Source organism: Microtus oregoni, unplaced genomic scaffold (assembly GCF_018167655.1).
Source record: "Microtus oregoni isolate MIOR12 unplaced genomic scaffold, Mior012 000032F_ref0000030, whole genome shotgun sequence".
Classification (NCBI taxonomy): domain Eukaryota; kingdom Metazoa; phylum Chordata; class Mammalia; order Rodentia; family Cricetidae; genus Microtus; species Microtus oregoni.
Window position 1 is genome coordinate 14788719 of NW_024543091.1, and position 23966 is coordinate 14812684.

At 35.1% G+C, this 23966-nt stretch overlaps 1 protein-coding gene and 1 non-coding gene across 5 annotated transcripts in view; one reads left to right on the plus strand and one right to left on the minus strand.

Annotated features, from left to right (window-relative positions):
- The window catches only part of Znf280d (zinc finger protein 280D), an 81129-nt gene that overhangs the window by 30322 nt on the left and 26841 nt on the right, over nt 1-23966 (minus strand). For all 4 annotated transcript variants that reach the window (XM_041679620.1, XM_041679618.1, XM_041679619.1 and 1 more), the window contains 10 exons: nt 22184-22351; nt 21690-21799; nt 16061-16284; nt 13136-13293; nt 12633-12733; nt 11127-11273; nt 8518-8652; nt 6293-6600; nt 6036-6176; nt 2146-2208 (listed from right to left, as the gene is read on the minus strand). In XM_041679620.1, the coding sequence (XP_041535554.1) occupies nt 2146-2208; nt 6036-6176; nt 6293-6600; nt 8518-8652; nt 11127-11273; nt 12633-12733; nt 13136-13293; nt 16061-16284; nt 21690-21799; nt 22184-22351 (1555 nt within the window). The remainder of the gene's footprint in view (nt 1-2145; nt 2209-6035; nt 6177-6292; nt 6601-8517; nt 8653-11126; nt 11274-12632; nt 12734-13135; nt 13294-16060; nt 16285-21689; nt 21800-22183; nt 22352-23966) is intronic.
- On the plus strand, nt 14124-14265 carry LOC121466267. The gene has a single exon (XR_005976747.1). It is a non-coding gene; the product is annotated as a small nucleolar RNA SNORA67 (small nucleolar RNA).

The following is a 23966-nucleotide window of genomic DNA, read 5'->3' on the forward strand; positions in this document are numbered from 1 at the left end:
TGTGGATTGCTTCTATCCCAATAAGGTATGGTAAACCACGTCCTCCTGAAAGGTTGCTGAGAATACCCTCAAAAAATTACTTCACTCAACTGCCAACTGAGAGAAATCTAGCACACAGGTTACACCATGAAAGACCTGATTGATAGCGCCCCCATTCAGCAGGAAGCAGTTTGGAGAGAAAAAACTGCGCCCATATTCCCAAATATTGCTTATAAATGTTCTTTTACATTTAAAGGGGGATATGATATAGATATGAATAATTTGCATTGGTATGGATTTGACTTTATTGATATAAATTTAAGGTCAATCTTGTTATATGTATATGTGTTTCTGATATTGACTAAGGTATTGTGATTGTGTAGTTCATGTAAAAATGTAATGTATATAGGTTGTTAATGGATAATTATCAATAAGTCAAGCTTGTAGTCATGTTAGATTTTCTAGATGTACATAGATATATTTTAGATAGACATTCTTCATATCTTTCAAAGACTACAGAATGACATTTAATATTTTAATAACTCAGGGCTTTTCATGACAATGAGACATGTCTGCTCCTGGCAGCACCAATCTACTTCAAAAGGAAGATGGGCATCGAAGAGGCTCCTTATGGAGTTGGTTAGCCATTTGAGCAAGAAACTGCTCTTGCCTGGACTGTTGGATAAACTGGACACAAAGAACCCACAGAAAGAGGACTGCTGAACTTGCCTAAAGGTGAGATGATTCTTTGGAGTTCCTGACTCATGAAAGAGTCTGCGAGACATTCTGCAGGACACAGCAGATAGTGACTGAACTGCCTTTGAAATTTCCTGCTTCATGAAAATGTCTCTGGATACTATGGGCCTGTAGGCCAAAGATGGATGCCCCAAAGTTACAGAGGAACTTTGGGTGACTGTCCAGGCAGCGAGATGTCTCTGTCATTTCTAGAGTTTGGAAGTTGCTTATTTCTTGTTTGCTTGGGTAATACTGTATCCTTCTCGAGTCTTTGATGGAGTTGAAGAATAGTTAGTTATAGTTTTCCTTAGTTATGATAAAGATAAAATAGATGTAAATATTGTAACTGTAATTCTTACTTGAAAATTGTTTTATTATATGTAATTTTACTATGTTAAAGTTAAAGACTTCCTTTTTTTGTTTAAACAGAAAAAGGGGAAATGATGGAGGAAGGCCATTGGTTAATTAATAAAGAAACTGCTTGGCCTCATAAGTTAGAACATAGGTGAGTGGAGTAAACAGAACAGAATGCTGGGAAGAGGAAGTGAGTTCAGACGCCATGTCGCTGCTCTCCAGGGCAGACGTGATGAAGCAAGCCGCCAGGTCAGACATGCTGAATCTTTCCTGGTAAGACTGGTGCTACACAGATTACTAAATATGGGTTAGTCAAAATATGAGAGTTAGCCAGTTAGAGGCTAGAGCTAGTGGGCCAAGCAGTGTTTAAATGAATACAATTTGTGTGTTGTTATTTTGGGGCATAAGCTAGCTAGGAGGCCGGGAGCTGGGTGACAGGAACATAGCCCCGCAGCTCCTTCTACAGTACATTTAGAGCTACTTGGGGATAGGCGGCGTTGAAAGGAAATGGGAATGATTGCTAATATATGGGATTACTTTTTAAGTACTGAAAATGTACGCATACTATGACTGATACACAACTGAACGTTCTAAAATTTATTAAGATTACATGTTAAACATGTGAGGAATATGGCATGTGTGATGGTTAATCATGATTATTAATCTGAGGGGTTTAAAAAACCTCCAGCATTTCTATGAGGGAGTTTCTAGGTTAAGTGAACCAGGAAGTTCTCCCACCCCCTAAATATAGGTATGCCATCCCACAGATTGGGTCTTGGACAGAGTGAAAAAAACAAAGGGAATCAAGTGGCAGTATTCAGCAGGCTCTGCTCCCTGATTGCTGATACAATGTAACTGGTAGTCCAATCTCTTGTCACCTGACATCCCTAAAACAGACTATACCCTTGAATTGAGACAAAATAAACTTTTCCTTCCTTAAGTTGCCTGTCAGATATTTATATCATAGCAACAGGAAAAGTAACTAACACAGTATATGAATTCTAGCTTTAAAAAGTTATTACATAGAAAAAAGTTACAATCACTGTTCAACAGAAAGATTTTACAGAAATGATTTACCTGAGATTTTCCGAATGCTTCTTAAATATACAAAACCTTTTACTTGGACGGTTACTATGAAAGCTGGAAAGACAAAAATGATTACAATACTTTTATTGGACAGAAAGTCACACTGATTTATAAACGCATTTAAAGTCTATATTTAAGTTTCTAATAAAATAGCATGATGAGAATACTACTCATGTTTCCTTTTAACTCATTGTGTCCCCCCCCCCTTTTTTTACACACTGGTCTCAAACTTATGAGCCAAGGAGGTCTCCTACTTTGACTTCTGAGTAGTTGAAACTAAAAATTTGTACCACCATGTGTGACTATATCCTTTGCTTCATTTTAAGTTTTTTAGTTTATGCATATGGACATTTTGCCTGTATGTATGTCTGTGAACCATGTGTGTGCCTGTTGCCCATGGAGGGCATTGAATCTCCTGGAAAGGAAGGTACAGATAGATGATTGTAACTGCCATGGATATTGGAATCAGAAACCTAATACTATGAAAGAGCAGTAGGTGCTCTTTACTGCTGAGACATCTTTCCAGTCCTGTGGGTATCATCTTTGTATTTTTTCTATTAACATCTCTTTTCCCTAAGCATATTCCCAATCAAAAGCTCAAGGTTACATAAAAAGGGAAATAAAAAAATATAGAGCAATAAACTCAACTTTTATCTGTTAAACATTAAAAAAAATTTGAATTTCTGCAAGTGGTATTTTTACCATAATACGAACCAATCATAATTTACCACATTTTAGTCTTAGCAAGCTTACATAAATGGAAGGGGATTCAAACAAATTTTAAAAAATTTAAATGGTTTACATTTTTAAAACCAAATATTTCAATAGGTCTTTTGAGATTACCAGCAGCAGTTTAAAAAACACAATGAAAATAAGGACTCCTAGGTTAAAATGATGCCCCTCTTAACAGAAAACAGAAAAATCCCTAACCATACTTTCAGCCATATGAACAGAGGTATTCTATGCCCTTTATCTCTTTCTTGTACTAAAAGCCAGGGCTGGTTTAGTACAGTTATTTCTAAAAGTGAAGTCACACACAATAGTCCCAGTATCACCTGAGTACTTACTTAAAAACGTAAAGTCTTAAGTTACCCACAAACCTACTTAATTCATCTCTGGCAATGAAGTTTTAACATACTTTGTCAGTGATTATAATGCATGCTTAGGTAAATTTAATACAGGCTGTGAAAACAGATAACTATTCTGAGTAGCTGCAAACTTAGGAAATATTCTTCAAAGTTTGCAAAGATTTTATATCCTCAGAAGAGTTCAGATGGTTAATTCTTCAATTTGGGATAAGTATTACTAAAGAATTTACAAGTATATGTATGATGGTATCACAAAAATCTTGTTTTTAACATCAACAAGTTGAGAATACTCAAAACTACTTGCAAAAATTTGTACACATGATTGTTCCCTTGAGAAACTAGTCTAAGATTCCATCCGATTCATAAAATATATGAATCAAATACTACCTTAAAAAATAAAATTCAAAAATTATCTTTCTTTAGATAATAATACCTATTAGGAAAGTGAGATTAAAATAACATTATAAGGTCATTCTGATGCTTTCAAATATGTCTACAATTTGTACCATTAAAATATTAATAACAATTTCAAAGTTATTTGAGCCCTAGCGATAAATAAAATTTTCTATTTCTTCTCTTTGTATTATGTAAATTTAAAACACAATTCTGGTGCTGGTGATAGCTCAAAGGTTAAGAGCACTGACTGCTCTTCCAGAGGTCCTGAGTTCAATTCCCAGCAGCTACATGGTGGTTCACAACCATCTATAATAAAATCTGATGCTCTCTTCTGGCCTGCAGGCATACATGCAGACAGAACACTATATACATAATAAATAAATCTTTTAAAAAATGATGAAAAAAATAAAACAAAAATTCCATGATTTTATAATTAACAAAAAGTAGGGACAGCTAAATGTGGTGACACATACCTATAATTCTATTATTTGGGAGGCTGAAACAAGGGAATTCAAGTTCAAGGCCCATCTGGGCTACACAGTGAAACAAATGCCTTATTTAAAAAAAAAGAAGAAGAAGAAAAAGAAAAGAATGAAAAATGTGCTAGGAAAGAAAGAAATCAAGCACAGAAACAATTTTCCTAAAAGCCTTAAAGAAACAAACAAAAATCTTAAAATGACCTAACAAAGGAACTGCCAAGACCTCTCCAATAAAAACTTGCAGATACAGAAGAAATGGAGGAAGAAACCTGAAGATGGAAAGGCTTTCCACGCTAATAAACTGGAAAAATTAATATTGTGAAATGACCATTGTACCAAAGGCAATATACAGACTGAATGAAATCCCAATAAAAATTCCAATATCATTCTTCAGAAAAACCAAAAAAAAAAAAAAGCCAATCTTAAGATACATTTGGAAGCACAAATAACCTCAGATAGAGAAATAATTCTCAACAAAAATAGAAACGCTGACTGTATGACTGCACCTTAACCCATGCTCCCGTGAGCAACCTTAGTAAAACTCCCTGGTGCAACCATGCATTGTGTGTACATATACACACAGACAATAATTAAAATTTTATATTATGAAGTGAAACTAGTATGAATGTCACATACATTTCAGAACTGAACATAATAAAAAGAAAGGGAAAAGGAGAAAAGTTTCGAAGTTATGTTGGTCTTTATGACAAGCAAATATGACTAAAGAGTAAATGAGAAAACAAAACAGCATTGAAAATAATGACCTTGATGACCAGTGACAACAGAGCTCAGTAGATACTGAACATCACAGACTCAAAGGAATTCAAAGCAAAGAAGCACAGACAGGTATTGAAATGGCCCTATTAGGTAAGAAAGAGGACAAACACCATGGAAGTGCTGAAACTGTATATGACAGGGTACCAGGAGGCCAGGCTGAAACCTATGGAAGCCACCTTAAAGGTAGGATGACCTCTGAAAGTAGCATCTGGCAATGATCAAAAAGCAACAAGAAAGACAGGCTATGACCTAAAAGGAACTCAGTTACACATGAATTTTATAAAAAAAAAGAAAAAGAAAGAAAAGAAAAGAAAAACCAAACAAAACAAAAACTCACAACAGCATCATTCTGAATAGGCAATATCAGGTTTATTTATACAAGGACAATTTTGGTTCTTGTTTCTCTCTCCAGAGAACCCAGGTTAAGTTCCCAGCACCCATAAAGACAACCATAACTGCCTATTACAATTCTAGCTCCAGACACCCTCTTTTGGTCTCCACAGGCACCCATACACATGTGGCATACACTTACAAAGACACACATATGCATAAATAAAAACAAAATCAACCCTGGAAGAGTAACGTGTTCGGTAACAGTAATATCCAAATGTAGTTCATGAGAATCTATTATAGAGCAAATGACAGGTACTCAATGTAGAATGAATGCATTATTGGAAAAATTCCCATGGTGGCATCATGACATTCATTGAATAGATGTAAGCACATACAGTTTCAAGATGGACAGACACATGGCAAACAAAAAGATGGATTACAGAGAGAGACGTGGGGGAAACAAATCCAGTAAAGTTCCTAGCATCACTGGAAATCCTCAAGACTCTGACTGCTTTGAAGAGAATGACAGTCATGGGCATGCATGGAGTTGTTAGTTAAAACATGTAGACTTGTTGGGAAATAACCATTTTAAAACATTTTTGGGGAAGAAAAATAAATCTGACACAATAATTACTCCTTTAACAAATATATCTTAATTTCATTAGCTTAATTAACCATTTCACACAGTAATTTCTTGATTTGCTTTATTATAACAGAAAGGGCTACTAGGCTTCTAATACAATTTGTTTTCAAAACAAAAGCTTCTTCAATTATAATTATAAAAGGCAAAACACTGAACTCATCTTACCTCATCATATGATTTACATAGGCTTTGCTACAGCTAGTGTTGTATCTGCAAAAACTACAGTGGACATATGTAGGAAAATGGTTTGCAAAATCTTTTATTTCAGAACAACACTCAATACACTCGTGAACACCTCGACGTAACCTTGTGGAGACATAAAAAAGATATTTAAAACAAAAGCAGTCAGAGAGGGCTATTAGTAAACATAATGCTGCTAGACTTGAGTTTGACTGGGAGTGTGCGTCAGAAGCAAAGCATACCTTAGGTTCCTCAATGCCGTGTTCACCTTACTTTTCTTATTACTATTAGCGAGTGTGCTTTGTTTCTTCTGAGTAGTACAGACTTTTGACCTGATTTTAGATTTATTTCCATTAGACTTGCTTTCATTAGGTTGACTGGGATCAGGTACGGTTGTATTCGGTGTACTTGTATTCAATTTAGTGGGATTTTTAGAAGTTGTATTTTCAGTCCTTGGAGGTGAGAGCTGGAGGGTAGAAGTGCTTGCGCTGATGGAAGGTATAGCTGAAGATCCTGGTTGAAGAGGTCCAACTGAAGCTCGAATAGTAACCTACAAAAATGAAGGAAATACTTACTTTAAAAAAAATTAACCACTGTATAAAATAAGATAAATCTTAAGTATTCTTTAAAAAGCACAGATAACTAACTAGGTTTAGCCATCTATTTGCTTTAGTCAACCAATTAAATAAATTCAAGTCACATAAAATATCTATTCATATATCTTATAATTTATTGTATGTTAACATTGTTATTAATAAATAAGATTAATACAAATTGTATGACTCTAAGAAGATCACATTTCATAGCTACTTTTATGATCTGATATAACTAAATGTAATTTCCGAACACAAGAAAACAAAACTTACGTAATAAAGACTGAAAAAGATAACTCTAAAAAGGCCTGTTACCCTTTAAAAATTACTAGCATTAAACAAATATTGGCAGCAAGAGTGACTTGTTCTTTTTGGATCATACTTCCTAGGATTTAGGCAAGTGGTTTTACCAATTCATTATACTATAAGGAGATTATAACATTTACAATTCTTGCTCGGCATGGTGGTTGCACACCTTTAAACCCTGCACTCAGGAGGCAGAGGCAGTGGATCTCTGTGAGTTCATGGCCAGCCTGGTCTACAGAGCAAGTTCCAGGACAGGCTCCAAAGCTACACAGAGAAACCCTGTCTCAAAAAAACAGGGGGAAAAAAGTTCTTTAAAAGAACCAATAAGGTTTATTATTTACTATTCATAAAACATTTCGTTCTATCTGTTGGCTGACAATGCAAACGTCACCTACCAACATCTGCTTTAATCATTTGACTATACTCTCCTCACATCTCAGAGACAGCCAATGCTGAGTCCTAACATGTGCTTATATGATGTACAAAAACACTGGGCCAAGAATCCAAAGACCTGAAGTTAATCTGCCTTCCTAGCTATGTAACCTTGCAAAAGTAACTGAATCTTAAGCCATTTCACATCTTCCACACACGGTAATGTTAGCTTTATGTGCATAATTTATATTGTATGGATTAAGCTAAAGAATACATGAAAAAGCACATTTAGAAATAGGTAATTCTAAGGTGCTAGAAAAACATTTAGTATCATTAATATTATTACTATTAACATGGGAAGAAAGGAGAGGACTGCACTGCTTACATTAGTATCTGCATGTGTAGTCCCAACATGAAAGGAATGGTGTGCAGGGAAGGATGTTGGCTAGCTCCTCTTGCTCTAAGTCTTCAGAGCAGGGCTTTATATTATTTAGTCAATTCAAATAAAAGACATACCCACATTCAAAGGTAAGTACCCAAAGGCAAATATAAATGTTTTGGGGATTGTTTCACTTTGGATTATCCATGCCTCTGTTTTCCCTCCACTGGAGCAAATATTCAAGAGCTGACTGTATATAAAGAAGTCAGAGAAAACAGATGTATATAAGGCAAAAGGGGAACAGTAAATTACAATCATCAATTTACAGTCAGACAAGTGCTTGCTCACAATGCTGTCCAGCAGCAGAATTTGCTTCTTTGAGAGTAGACACAGCATTAATAACTTCAACAAACATCTGAGAACCTGTAGCATTAGGCACTCTAAAAAGATACTAGAGATACAAAGATAAATGAAAGAATATGATTCCTGATATCAAATGCCTTAGTGTACGGCTATTAAAACTAATAATGCATATGCTACTAACTAGAAAAGTTGAAACAGTCATACAGAATTGAAATAACCCACTGATCAAGGGAGCAGTTTATTCAATTGTACTTTTTATGAAGGAATATACCCACACAGGAACTCATAACAATGGTTAGATATTTTTCTTTCTAAGTACAAAAGCAGTAAAACCTAAAATTAGTCTTAATAAAAATCAGAAGTCATTTTCTAACATATTTTGTTCCATAGATAAAACAAGGCAGGAGTTAGTTTTTAGCATACAAATCAAATAACACCATATACTTGAACGTACTTTTGTTCCAGGAGGCAGTCCTTCTAGCTGCTTGGGTTTTACAAATGTTCGATGGTGTTGAGTCTTGTGATCCATTTTTTCCTTGCATGTCAAAAACTGCAATCTGCATTTGGTACAACGATGTATTCCCTTTTTCTATTAGAAAAAAGGAAAATAATATCTATAGCTATAAATTCTGTTCTGAAACCTTTAGTTTTAGTGATATTCTATAATAAATCAAAGAATCATTTCATTTTTAAAACTTGTATTAATTAGTATTGGATCTCAAGAGTATATCTGTTATGTGGCAATCAAACACGAGGGTTGAGGAAATGGCTCAGTGGTTAAGAGCACGAGCTGTTCTTCCAGAGAACCTGGGTTTGATGGCTACCACCCAAAGCTACAGAGAAACCCTGTCTCGGAAATAAATAAATAAATAAATAAATAAATAAATAAATAAAATTATGATATGAAATGTCTTTTAGTCTTAAGCCAACCATCTAACCTGACACTAAAATTTAGTTATTATGTGTTTTTATGTAGAAAAAAATGTTATTTGGAGGTTAAAGAGATGGTTCAGCAGTTAACTGTTCATACTTCTCTTCCAAAGGACCCCAAGTTCAATACCTACCATATGCACATATCCACACACATACATATAATTTTTTAACTGTTATTTTTTAAATTTTGCTATTTCCGGGCTGGAGGGATGGCTCAGTGGTTAAGAGCATTGCCTGCTCTTCCAAAGGTCCTGAGTTCAATTCCCAGCAACCACGTGGTGGCTCACAACCATCTGTAAAAAGTTCTGGTGCCCTCTTCTGGCCTGCAGGCATACATGCAGACAGAATATAGTATACATAATGAATAAACATTTAAAAAAATTGCTATTTCCCATTGGTCTGTATGTGGATAAAATGACTAACATGACCTCTCTAAAACCAAATAAATTTAACGGGACATTTCGAAGAAATGAAAGCAGTATTATTCAATAAACTTCCTATAGTAAGAAAGCATTCTGTGGCTGTGCTGCCCAACATGATTGCCATTAGTCACTCATGATTGCTGAGTACAAATAATAAGCAGTAATATTAAAGGACTGAGGAGAATGTTTTTACTCTTGACCTGCTTACTGCATACTGTATATTGTATCAAATTAGCACACAGTATTTCACAAAATACACAATTGTTACATGTCAACACAGCATTTTAAAAGGAGCTGAAGAGATGTCTTCAGTTAAGAGCACTGCCTTCTCTTCCAGAGGACCGACGCGGTGCTCACAAGCATGTGTAACTTCAGTTCTAGAGGATCCAATGGAAGCCTTTTTCTGCTCTCTGCAGGTGCCAGGCACACACATGGTGCACGGACTTCGATACAGGCAAAATAACAACATACATTAAAGAAAAAAAATTTTTTTCTCTCACAGAGATCCACCTGCCTCTGCTTCTTGAGTGCTGGAATTAAAGGCATGCGCTATCACTGCCCAGCTAAGAAAAGATTTTTTAAATGAATTAAAAAAAAAAAACAACAACAGACAACAGTTACAATGCTCAAAGCAGTGAATAATAGTAAGGTGCTATAGTTCTAACTTCATCTTATGATTATTTTATAAGCATGATTCAGTAGATTTTTTTTCACAGATGCACGCAACACGAATTCATTTATTGTGTACTCAAAGAGGATGAATTAAAACAGAAAATACGGCCAAGAATCAGAAACTAAACAGGCTGAAAAAGACAGTTCACATGAGTTAGTTCATCTCCCAGAAATGTTTTTCTGTATACTCACTCACAACAGTTCACAATTTCATGATTTTCTAACTGAACCCAACAGACAAGTACATGACAATGGGAAAACCTGGTGGGCAGACTTTAAAAAGTACAAATACACTGAGCTTTGCAGTGAGCTGACAAAACCTGACCACACCATCAGATCCAGTGTAGACATGGGTTTCTGATTCCAAGAAAGGCATCATTGCTAAGACAGGTTTCAGTGTTTCAGCAACATTTTTAGCTTAAAAGATGGTTTAATTGCTCCAGGAAAAGAACCACTAAGTATCACATCAGAGAAGTAAGGAACAACCAATGATGAGTTCCAGACATCACATAGCTAAAGCTAGCAGAAGTCACTCAGGAAACAAGCTATGCTCTGGCAGAGTTCCAATGCTGAGGGAGCATTGTCATAATACTGTGAAATGTTACCCTAGGTCTGTAATGACAACACCAGGATCTGGACAATGGGGTGAAAACACAAGACAAAGATACAAACAAGATTAAGAATTCTCTATCTTGATTCTTTCAATTCTAACTCACTTTTTTTCCTCTTGAGAGGGTACTTCAAAATCATTCCCACATCTACTGAGACCCTGAAGTAGCCAATCTTTCCCATATTCCATTTGCCTTTTGTTTTGTTTAAATCCTAGGCTTCCTATTCCTTGTCGTCTCTGAGACTCATCACTATTTATAGGCCATGAGAAAATTAGAAAAGGAAAGACATGGAAGCTTTACAAGTGATTCTATACATAATTTAAATCACTTGTATACATGGAACAACTTTATTTCCTTTGAAGAACAAACTGAATATTCTGAGTGATAATCAAGTAACATGAAAAAGTAAAAATTACTAAACTCACCTGATGCTTCATGTAATGATGCATATAGGGTGTGGCAATTTTAATAACTTTAAGGCAAAATGGACATAGCAAATTCTTAGTGTTTTCATGCGATGTTCTAAAATGAGATTCTACATCAGAAAATAATGATGATCTATAATTGCAAACCTAGAAATGAAAAACATTAAGTTGAAATGGAAAGTTTGTAATTGATTTGAAAGTACAAAGTGACAAAGAATCACTTGTTAGATTATATACTACCAATATCCAGCTCTGATGCCTATCCATGCAAGAAGCTCACTAACGAAAGCACTAAAAGTCAGAATAGGGTGATCCTTCAGAACTCAAGACTGCTTCCTAAATATAATAGATACTTTCATTTTTTTTAAAGATTTATTTATTATGTATACAGTATTCTTGGTATTCTTTCTGCATGTATGCCTGTAGGCCAGAAGAGGGCACCAGATCTCATTACAGATGATTGTGAGCCACCATGTGGTTGCTGGGAATTGAACTCAGGACCTCTGGAAGAGCAGGCAGTGCTCTTAACCACTGAGCCATCTCTCCAGCCCCGATACCTTCATTTTTTATCACATCACTTCCCTGTCACCCCGTCTTCTCTTGAATTTTGAAGCTTTGGAACCTTCTGGAGGTTGTGGAGTCCTATAAAATACTTTATCTCTGCATAAAACAGTACTTGCCATCAGATTATAAATACAGCCTCCAAGCTATGAAAGTGGCAATTCATCTCCCTCCAGCTTTCCTATTCCTTCAAATTCTGAAGAAATACTTGTACCAAAGCACATGACAGGCTCTGTATAACTAAGCATTTTCACATTGGTCATATGGATGCACTATTCCCTCTAGGGTAAAGTAAATCGTAAATCCACATCTATTTTTCTGATCAGGCTCCTCTCTTTCTAGTGTCCAGGAGCAAACAGCAGCCTCTGGCCAAATAAAGTTCACTATCTTCCCCTCATGTAATGTATGAAATATGCAAGAGACTTTACATTCGTAAACTAAGTAGGAGGGACTTTAATTTTAGCTACCCTTTTTACCTAAATAGTAAAAAAAAGACCAATAGGCCGGGCAATGGTGGCGCACGCCTTTAATCCCAGCACTCGGGAGGCAGAGGCAGGCGGATCTCTGTGAGTTCGAGACTAGCCTGGTCTACAGAGCTAGTTCCAGGACAGGCTCCAAAGTCACAGAGAAACCCTGTCTCAAAAAACCAAAAAAAAAAAGACCAATATATTTCACCACACATGAAAATTAGCTAAAATTCAAAAATCATAGTCCTTAAAGTTTTATTGGAACATGAACACATCCATTCATTCTCCTACTCTCATTTTGCTGACTTGCCACAATGGGAGAGTTGACTGGCTCTGAGAGACTGTAATCTCTCTAAAATTAAATGTTTAATGTTGGTCCCTTAACTAAAAAGATTTCTAACAATTTGTTTAACAACTACAAATCTTAACACCAAAACAACAAATAGTAAAGAACACTATAAAACATGGATGGATGTACCTGGCAGATATACGGCATTTCACCAGGTTTATGATTATCCTTCATATGTTGTAAAAGAATCTGTTCAGTTTCAAACGATAGCTCACAGATTTTACAAATGGCTATAAATAGAAGGAATAAAGTTATTACAACATTTTAATACATGAATATAAAGGTTCATTCATTTTTGTCTAAAGGTAAATGGAACAGCAGTGAGAGGTCGTGAGCAATCACACACAAAAAAACCCAGTGCAAGTCCTCTAATTCCTCTTTTAGCACTACTGCAAATGCATGTTCATCATCCTATTGTCTCAGTACCAAATAATCTGAGTTCACGTAGCAATACATGACACACATCTGGAATTTCAACTGAAACTGTTGAAGTAAGTTAACTTTTTGAATTTTGCCCCCAAAATTCAAAGTCTGTTTCTTGTTTCTATTTCTGCAATAGTTTTCTCAAGACTGCGTAACTTCAACAGTAAAGAAACACTCGAAACTGAAAGGCAGCGTTAGCGTTAACTCACTAGAAAACTCATGAAGCGTGTGTGTGCTCTCGATGTGGCACTGCAGCTGGAAGGGCGTGGGAAACTGGCGGTAGCAGTGCTGGCAAGTGGTGTGCTTCTCCCAGCTCTCGCTGCTCTGCTTCTCAAGTTCCAAATGGTGTTTCATGTGGTTCATAAACCTGTAAAAGATTGTCAACAGGTGCAAAGATTCAAATTAAAACACTCAAAAGAAAATCTCAAACCCCATTATAAATAAAATTGTGAATACTATTCAAAATCTAGAATCTTCAATTTCTCTAGAAAAGTGCATGTCTTAAATAATGACCTCAAGTGGACACTTTTTAATCTTTGTTCTCAAATGTCACTAGTTTCAGATGATTGTTTTTAGATAAAATGGCAGGGTTGTCTACATTGTTAAGGACTATTCACACTGTAAAATTTAATAGTGGAAGAGAATCCTATCAGCAAAAGCAGCTAGAGTCATGGGGAAAATCCTTTAAGATCTTGAAGATACACAATAAATTCCAGCTACTAGTATTTTTTACTTTGTTTTAAAATGCATAAGAGCAGTTCTAATGCCTGCAATTGTAACTTTTCATTTTATTTAGTGACACTGTTTACCGTTTGCACAAACTGTTCATTTTGCATACTGTGTCCTTTGTAAGACAATCTCCATTTTTTAGTTTTACACTTTGCTATTTCAGCATCCCTACAGGCTTCTGATGAGCAGAACTATGACCCTAAGTATAGAGTATGGTATACCTATTTAAAAGTACTTACTTAAGCTTTTGGCTTAATTGGAAAGTAATATTACTTGAGCAAAATAATTTTCAGAATGGGTCAACTATTAGTAAATTATTCAGTTGGAGGCTTCAAAAGAAATGACCATAAAATTATATGATAATGTTATCAATCCAGAGAACAGCCATCATGAAGGCTGTGACATCCTTTTTTCCCCCCTATCTCTAAAACATAGTATCTCTTCAAAGCAGGTTGAATTACACTTTGAGTCCAAGGTGATTCCCTCTCCAAAGGGCTGACTAGTGCCCCTTTCAGGAATGTAGCAACTTGGAAGAAAATCTGACATGCCTGAGGTCTGGGGAACAAGGGTTGCTTGTTGCCTTTGTCAGCCTACATGTATGCCTAATCAGTCTGGGTAGATTATCTTCTGACAGCTCTATCATCTTTCTTGACCTAGGCCAGAGGCATTGATGTGCAGCAGGTCTCCCTAGTCATCAATTACGACCTTCCCACCAACAGGGAAAACTACATCCACAGAATTGGCCACAGCGGTCGCTTTGACCATAAAAGTGTGGCCATTAACGTGGTGACAGAAGACAGTTTATACCCTATCTCCTGAGAGAATACGGAACTCAGTGGTGGAGGTCTACTTCAAGACTGATTCCAAAGCACAACTTCCCTGCTAAACTACTGGGACCACTAGCTCTTGAAGAAGGTGAAGTAGTGTAAGAGCTTGGGGAATATACAAAATCACACACACACACACACACACAAAAAAAGCCTGTGAGCATCATTGTATCAGCGAGCCACAGAAGCATAAAAATGAATGAACCCTGGAGCTGAAGAGGTAACTGTTGGTGTATAAAATGCTAAGTCACAAGATTTTTAATAAATGTAAAAGATATGGTAAATGTATGTGTATTTGTATACAATAATCTTTTCATTCATTTTTGAGAGTTGAGTTTTGTGTATGTTATTATTATATTCTCATCTCTCTCCAAATTTGTCCCATATCTACTCCTGAAGTACAACTTATCTAAGTATACTCAGGTCTGATTCTTATTATGAAATGTACATAAAAGAAAAATCAGTTTTCATCAACAGCTTAATTTTTAAAAAATAAGATTGTTTAAAAGAAAGACAAAGGAAAACAATAAAACAACTATAATAAGGGTAGAAGACACAAGGTGGCAAGTGTCCAATGTAAAACTTTAAAATTCTTAGTGAATATTTGAAAGTTTTTATGAGAGTAGAAAAGTCTTACCTAATAAAATAAAAAATTTAGACTATATAATATATGAAAACCATCATTCAACATATCTCTTTGCTTTTTTCTTCTTTTTGGTTTATCAAAACTGGATTTTTCTTTATGTAGTTCTGGCTGTCCTAAAACTCACTCTGTAGACCAGGCAGACCTCGAATTTACAAAGATCCGCCTGCCTTTGCCTCCCAAGAGCTATGATTAAAGGTGTGTACCATCACTGCCTGGTGACTTCTTGTTATTCTTCTAAGTTTTTTTGGTTTTGTTTTCTGAGACAAAGTTTCTCTCTGTAGACCTGTGGTTGTCCAGGAATTCATTCTACACACCCATGCTAGCCTCGAACTCACAGAGATCTGCCTGCCTGGCAAAGGTGCTATTTTTATAACATAGGCCACTCAAAGAATACAAGTATAAATTGCTAAAACTTAAAAACATTTGTATGTAAAAATTTTTAAATTCCATTGAGAATGATATATCTAATTTTTATTTAAATTTTAAAATTAAGACAGACACGTCTTCTAGTAGTACTTCTCTAAAGCGGTCAATTCCTATAAGATATATACAATAAAGATGATAAATATAAAGTGGGAGGTTTGAGCATCAAATAGTATTAGTAAGGAGAAAGTCAATCTGAAACCTTCTGAAGAAGTACTTCTTGTATTGTGAAGAAATTATACTATTCAGAGAAATTAGAAAATTCAAAACACACAATAAATTCCTAAATCACTAATAAGTTCATTTTGATTCAAATTAAAATAATCTGTCCTTTCTTAAGCCATATGAAAGACAAAAATAGCAAGATTTAAGAGGAAAATCTGAAAATACAACAAAGGAGAACATACTGAAATTGCTATCTAGAATGGCAACACAGTGTATGATAAAGACACAATGGTAACATCTCTAACATTTCAATTTTCATTAAATAGAAATTCCTATTTACATACCTAATATTATTTTTGAGAACTTTCAAACAACTGAAGCATTTAAAGGTTGTGTGAGTCTTCAGTTCTTCTTGGACATCTCCTTCATGTTTTCCATAATAAAAGTCATTAACTAACATGATCAATTTTCCTTTCTCTGAATCAAGAGCTTTAGTGTCATTTGTTGTATTTGAAATTTCTATTTTAGTCAATCCCAAAAAGTTATTTATCATGTCTGGACAACAATACTAGAAGAGAAAAAAAAAGATGCCTTATTAATTACAAAATTATAGCAAAAACAATTATGTTTTCAACTAAGGGTAAACCACATAAAACTATGCTTGATAAGATATCTGGAAGAAACTGTAAAATTCTGTGGTGAATATTCTAAAACGTTTAGAAAAGTAAACATCTTTTTTTTTTTTTAGAGTAGACTATTTGTTTAGTGTGTGCATTATGTATGGACGTGTGAGTGCCACAGTGCACTTGTGGAGGTCAGAGGACAACCTGCGGACGTCTGTTCTTTCCTTCCACCATGTGGGTTCCAGGGATCAAACTCAAGTCGTCAGGTTTGGCGGCAAGCACCTTTAACAGCTGAGCCATCTCGCCAGCCCATAAACATTATCTTAACAAAACAAAAATTTAAAAAGAGATGAAAAAAAACCTTAACACTAAGACTTGGCTATAGCTTTTAAACTTTTCCCATGCAATATGCCTGCTTAGATACATGTTTAATAGTCATTTGTTTCTTAACCAAAATTCATTCATTTCATAACCATGTCAGTAATACAGGAGGAAGGTTGTGGTACATGCTTTGATGTACCCGGTTATATGAAATCTTCCTCCTGGACAGGAGTGGTGTATCCCAGCACTCAGGAGGCAGAGGCAAACCTAGTGAGTGCCAGAAGAGCCAAGACAGCCAAGGATACACAGAAAAACCTATCTCAAAAAAAAAAAAAAAAAAAAACCTAGGCTGCAACTTCCTAAATTAGCTAAAACTAGACTTTTACAGAGCTCAAATGCCATTCCCTAATTTCATGGGTACTAGAAATGGTTTGGGACACAAAAACAAATGCATCTGGTACATCTTGGAATCCAGAATGCTCAAATATTTGAAGATGAAATTTAGTTCTCAGTAATAAAATCAAGTTATCACATAAATAGTTATAATATGAAATTTTCCATATATGCACATTTTAAAAATATGTAAGTGCCGGGTGGTGGTGGAGCACGCCTTTAATCCCAGCACTCGGGAGGCAGAGGCAGGCGGATCTCTGTGAGTTCAAGACCAGCATGGTCTATAAGAGCTAGTTCCAGGACAGGCTCCAAAACCACAGAGAAACACTGTCTTGAAAAACCAAAATAAATAAATAGAAATAAGTAAGTTACTTATTGTATATAATTTTCAGTTGTAGGGCTTTTTAGTATTTTTTTCTTCAAGGGCAAACCTAGAAAAATCTGCATCAGAAAATTCAGAGGTGCTCATTAAAATGGTAATTCCTGCCTGATGGGGGCACATGCCTTTAATCTCTACACTTGAGAGGCCTTTACTCTACTCTTGGAAGGCAGAGGCAAGCGTTCAAGGCCAGCCTGGTCTAGAGTTCCAGGACAGGCAGGAACCCTGCCTCAAAAATCCAATTAATAAATAAATAGAAATGGTAATTCCTGGGACCACAATGTCTACAGGTAGAAGCCGAAGAAGTTGTTTCTGCTTTTTGTTTTTTTAAGAAACACAGGTAATTGTTTTATAACAAAAAGCTTCTTAAGTGTGCTATTAAACCAGCATCTGAAAATCTTAATTATTCTGTCCTATGGTTACAACATCCACTTCCTCTTTTGTCACATGTAAGTCTTTCCATCATTATCATTCATCAAACATTCAGTCTAACATGAGGAGCCAGGCCTGTGATAGACAGATGTACAGCATCTTCGACAAGGTTACATTATTCCTGCTTCATTTCATGGTCAACATTTATACTCTGTGTATGTAAATGCAGGTGTGTACATGTGGGTGTGAGCATTTATACATTCACATGTATATGCAGGCCAGACAACAAGTTTGCTGCCATTCCTCAAGCATCAGCTATCTAGCTTGGCACCTCAACATGAACATCACCTAGATCTTTTTAAATGTGGGTTCTGGAGATTAGGTATTCCTGTAAGGAACAGATTGCTTGAACTATCTTCATATACTGTAACTTTTGAATTTCTATACCTACAAAGTAAAAACATCAAAAAAAGTAGGAAAAATACTAAATAAAACTGACTCAGAGAGGAACATAACTAATTTATATTCATGAGTTAAGGTTGTACTCATAAACAAAATTAAAATAAGTCCATTTTAGCTGAGCATAAAGGCTTACACCTTTAATCCCAGCACTCAGGGGGCAGAAGCAGGTGGACTTATGTGAGTTCAAGGCCAGCCTGGTCTATACAGAGAATTCCAGTTCAGACAGGGCTAAGTACATCAGTATATCCTAAAAGACTACCTTTTTTTTCCATTGATAAAATGGAAGCACAACCCCCTCCCCCATTTTCTTTTAATTTACAAAGTGAGGCAAAAAAGGGTTTGTTATGTTTCCGTATTTCTTTTTTGAGACAGAACTGGCTGGCAATTTACTAAATAAACCAGTCTGGCCTTGATTTCACAAAGATTTGCCTGCCTCTGCTTCTGAGTGCTGAGTCTAAAGTTCCAGTCTTATTTCTAAATTTTTCCTAAGGTACATGTTAAAATATATGAACTCAAAATTAGGAATATCAAGCTATTTCTAAAGACTTTTATAAGGATAATGCTACTTTTAATCCTAAGGAAAAGAAGCACGATATGGAGCAATCTGACTCTCCTATAGAAAATCACTCAAGAGCTGTGGCTGAGTCAATGGTAGAGAACTTGTCCAGCATGCACAAGGCTCTGGATTCAGTCTCAAAAAGACAAGTGTCAGGAGGCAGATTAAAAGAATGAACTTACTTAAAATTTATATATTATAAATATGTATCAATGGCATTATTTTGACAAACAAAGCACTATCTTATTTAAAACTCCTATGGGGAAAGAAAATCACAACTATCACAGGAAAATTGGATGCAGAGTTTTCTAATTACTAATGGGTTAATGTTATGCCCTACTGTGCTATATTCTTAAACAACGTAAGAACTTACCTCCGATATAACTACAACAGAGTATTAGCTGTTAACCTCTCCAACTCCATCTTTAACCTCCTTAGACTAAAAATATTTCTACTTCTGAGATAACTTTTTAGATCATGTAGTTTTTGTCTTTCTGTGTCAAAATATTGCCCCATGGTTTTAAATTTACCCTTCCTAGATTTGATGACTGTGTATCTGCCCATTATGAAATAAAGTATACAAGAATAAAATATACAAGAAAATACATAAATACACATTGCATGAATTATGTTACTTTCATAAAATGCTCTGGTGTTCTACTATTTGAATATTACATGGCATTTGGCAATTTCCAATAAAAGTAATCATAAATAATTCTAAAAGATATTAAAACACACACACATTTAGGACAGAGGTCATCAATCTTTCCAAGTGCAGGATTAGCTTTTTGTAAACTTGACACAAACTAGAGTCATCTGAAAAATGGAAACTTCAATTGAGAAAATGCCTCCATGACACTGGACTGTATAGGAGTCTGTGAGGCAATTTTTTTCTTAAGGACTGATGTGGGTGTGCCTAGCCTACTAGGGGCAGTGCCATACATGTGCAAGTAGTCCTGTGGTGGATAATAAGGTCAACTGAGCAAGTCAGGTGAGGCAAGCCATTAGGCAACATTCTTCCAAGGTCTCTGCTTCAGTTCCTGCCTCTAGGTTCCTGCGCTGACTTCCCTTCATGATAGTCTGAATGTAAGCTGACAGACAACCTTTCTTTTCTACATTACTTTTAATCATGATGTTTCCATCACAGCAACAGAAAGCCAATTAGGCCAAGAAGATTATACAGTATAATAAAATCTGTACATATAATAGGGGAAAATAAAAACATTTTATATTTACCTGTAAACACAAAAAGAAAACCAGAGTACATAAAGCAAACTAATATGAAGTTATTTTAAGGACTACCTTATGAATCAGGCAAATGTGAATTGGGGCCAGATTCCTCACTAGCATCCCTGTGTAGGCTTTTATGAATCATATGATTATAATACCTGGTCAAAAAATGAGTAAAGCAGAACTAATGTACTCCCTTTTGCCCCTCTATCTCTAACATCAAACATAAACTTTCATTAAGTCTCATCAAAACATTACAAAGAAAGTGGAAATTCCATTAACAGGATAATTTTCCTGTATGAGTGAAGCATGAAGGACAGTTCACAAGGCTACATTCTGGGAGCTGGAAGTAGGATAAATCAAATATAATTCTGAATAAAAGAGACTAGGTTTGGAATTTTTAAAGTTTTTTGTCTATTAATTGCTCATAAGCATGGGTTTCAATATGACATTTTCATATTTGTACATAATATATTTTGATCACATTCAACCCTCATTATCCTCTCGAGTCCTTCTTCCTACTTTGCCTGTTACCAATAAGTAGTAAGTCGTCCTCCTGTCTTCAGCTTTCTTTTTGCTTACTTTTCAAGCTCAGTAAGTTTGATTAGGATTACTTTCATGAGTAAAGGGTTATGTACAGTAGTATGGGCAATTTAACCAGTGGCTATACCATTGACCAATATGTCTCCCCTTTCCCCATGAACTGCCAGTGAGTTCCTCCTGGTTTTGTTTATTTTTGAAAATGATGAATAAAAAATTGTTAATAGGTACTTAATTCTTTTCCCTCATTCACTTCCTTTTGTACTCTATATTGCTGTTCTTCTTATCTTCTTTTGCCTTCCAGTCATTTATAGTAGGAACAAGAATACATAACATTTTTATAAAGGCACAAAAGAGCATAGTAAAAGCTAATATTTGAAGGAAGTCTTAACTAAAGTTTATACTTCATAAATACTTCCAAATTTCCTTAAAAATCTAAATCAAAAGCTTCCTATTAAACTTGAAACAAATCTGTAATAATTGTGCAAACTATATTCTGAACTTTATCAAAACAATATTTCAAGTGAAAAACATGAGCATTTGAAGTTTATATCTGAATACTGACAATATATGTGTATCTTAGATCTTCATCATCTAATGCAGAATACACACATTAGCATATATACATACACACAGTATAGAATTTTTAAATTAAAGTGTTTTACAAATCTGAATGACTTAATCAGTATATTGTGTTTAAAATCAGAATACAATAAGCAAATATTATAAATATATGAAATAAGGAATTTTACTATCTCTCTTTGTTTTTTGTTTGCTTGTTTGTTTGTTTGTTTTTTGAAACAGGGTTTCTCTGTGTAGCTCTGACTGTCCTGTAGATCAGGCCGGCCTTGAATTCAGAGATTCATCTGCCTCTGCCTCACAAATACTGGGATTAAAGGCATGTGCCACCACATGCCTTTCTTATAGAATCATTTTGAATATAAATTTTTACCTAAGCACTCACTATGAATATATCCAATATAAGATTTCATACCTAAATAAAGTGTTTTAACAAACCAAAATTTACTATAAATTGGTCATTAACATTTTTAGAGATTTTTCAAACTTTTTCAAATTAGAATCTAAAAAAATTTTACCGTCATGTGATTTTTCAGAGGATCCAAAAGATTGAAGTGAATATTACACTTAGGACATGCTCTTGGAAAAGTTGTTCCATTTTTAGATTGATTTGATGAGCAATTTGCACCTAAAATGAATTCAGATCAATTATGAAATAAAACGCATCACTTTTCAGGGCTTTTTTTCCGAATTATTTTTAATTATTTCTGGGTACACACACACGTGTACATGAATGTCACATTTGTGTTGATGGCTGTGGGGTGGCCAGAGGACAATGTTTGGCACCCTGAAGCTCCATGGAATTAGCTGATGGTTGTAAGCCACTCAATGTGGATGCTGGGGATCAAACCCAGGTTTTCTGCAAAAGTTGTAAGTGCTCATATCCAATAAGCCATCTCTCCAGGCCCCAAATTCAGCACTTTTTAACTTTAAATAACCACTATTAGTCTCTGAATTTGTAACAGTTGCAAAACTTACCTTTAAATATTACAGTAATTTTATTCTCATTTACCTTGTGATGGTGTCACCTGCAGAGACATCACTGATGGAGGCTTTTCTAAAGAGACTATAGAAGAGGCATCTGCTCCAGAAATATTGTCACTGGGTTTAGGCTTTTTTGGGTTAACACTGCTTATGTCAGAACCAGGACGTTTTGATGAAAATGAACTTTCATTCAAACCTAAAATGATTTAAACAGTAGAAAAAGATTTTAAAATATTATGAAATGCTGCTCATAACTAGTTAAGTTTATATGTGGGAACTAATATATATGATATAATGGAACTATACTATATCAATGATAAAAATTAAATGATATTTCTAGGCACAGTGGCACACACACCTTTAATTCCAATTCTTGGGAGGCAGAAGTAGGCAGAGGTCTGTGAATTTGAGGCCAGTCTGATCTACCTAACCAGTTCCAAGCCAATCAGGGCTACATAATAAGACCCTGTCCTTATTAACAAATTATATGATACAAACTTAGAGAGTCTAAGGAAAAAGCATAAAAACTTACTAAGAACTACATTTATTCAATCAATGTGTGAAACTGCCTTCCTATGCAAGTACATTCTCAATATGGCTTGAAAAAAATAATGACACTGAGGAAAGATATTCTGAAGTTCCTAAGAACCAACAATAATCTTCAGATGCTTAAATACATTTAAGTTTGTACTACACACACACACACACACACACAGAGAGAGGCGAGCATACCCAATAATTTGCTCCAAACATTCACAGATCCTATAACTTCTTTCATTTTTTTCCCAAGACAGAGTTTCTCTGTGCAACCTGGGATGCCCTGGAACTCACTTTGTAGAATAGGCTGGCCTCGAACTCAGGGATCTGCCTGTCTCTGCCTCCTGAGTGCTGGGATTAAAGGTGTGCACCACCATGCCCAGATAAAATTTTGTAACTACCTAAAATGCCTTATGTGATTAGTCCTTTCCCACCTAACAAAGTGATCTCTCATAGCTTATGACATTACACACTTATTGCTATATACAAAGTAGAAACTTCTACACCTGAATAATATTTTACTCATTCAATAGAAAGGGCATAAGAGAGGGAGCTGTGTCTCTTTTAAGGGACTATATTAAGGAGTGTCTGACCAAAAGTAAAAAAATAAACAAAAAACTCTTCTATTTGATTTATTAGACTTCTGCATGAATCTTTGTTTACATGGAGATTTCATTATTAAAAATAATTTCCCATTTAGCTAAAGCACCATAACGCTAAAGGATTAAACCTTAGAGTATCAGCAAGAGAAAGAGGGACAGTTAGACTCTAACTAGGCCAAACAAAGTCCTTTTTAAAAATAAAATATAATGTACATTGTAGCAAAGACTCTCAAACTGCACACTAAGTAGCCCCGTCTGTACACTAACTGTAGAAACAAACCCAGAATCTGTCAGTCTCTACTTATGCATTCTTATTTGACTTCTGAGTTTCAATTTCCGTTTTTGCTACCTTATTTTACAGTTACTTTAAGGTCAAACAATGTATTCAAAGAACCTTAAAATACTTGGTACATAAAGAAAAAGAACAATTACCATTACTAACAAGACACTTTATACCTTAACTTGCTTTAAAGGATAAAATTATTCCAAAAGATCTGCTATTAGTATTTTTAATGAGGACAAACTTGCCAAGAAAATAAGAATATTATACTAGTTCATTTCACTGTTTCATCTTTTTAAAAATTTTTTAAATTTTTTTAAAAAGAAAACAAACTAACTTTTTGCATTTTACACACCAATTTCACTTCCCACTCCCTCTCCTCCTCCCATCCC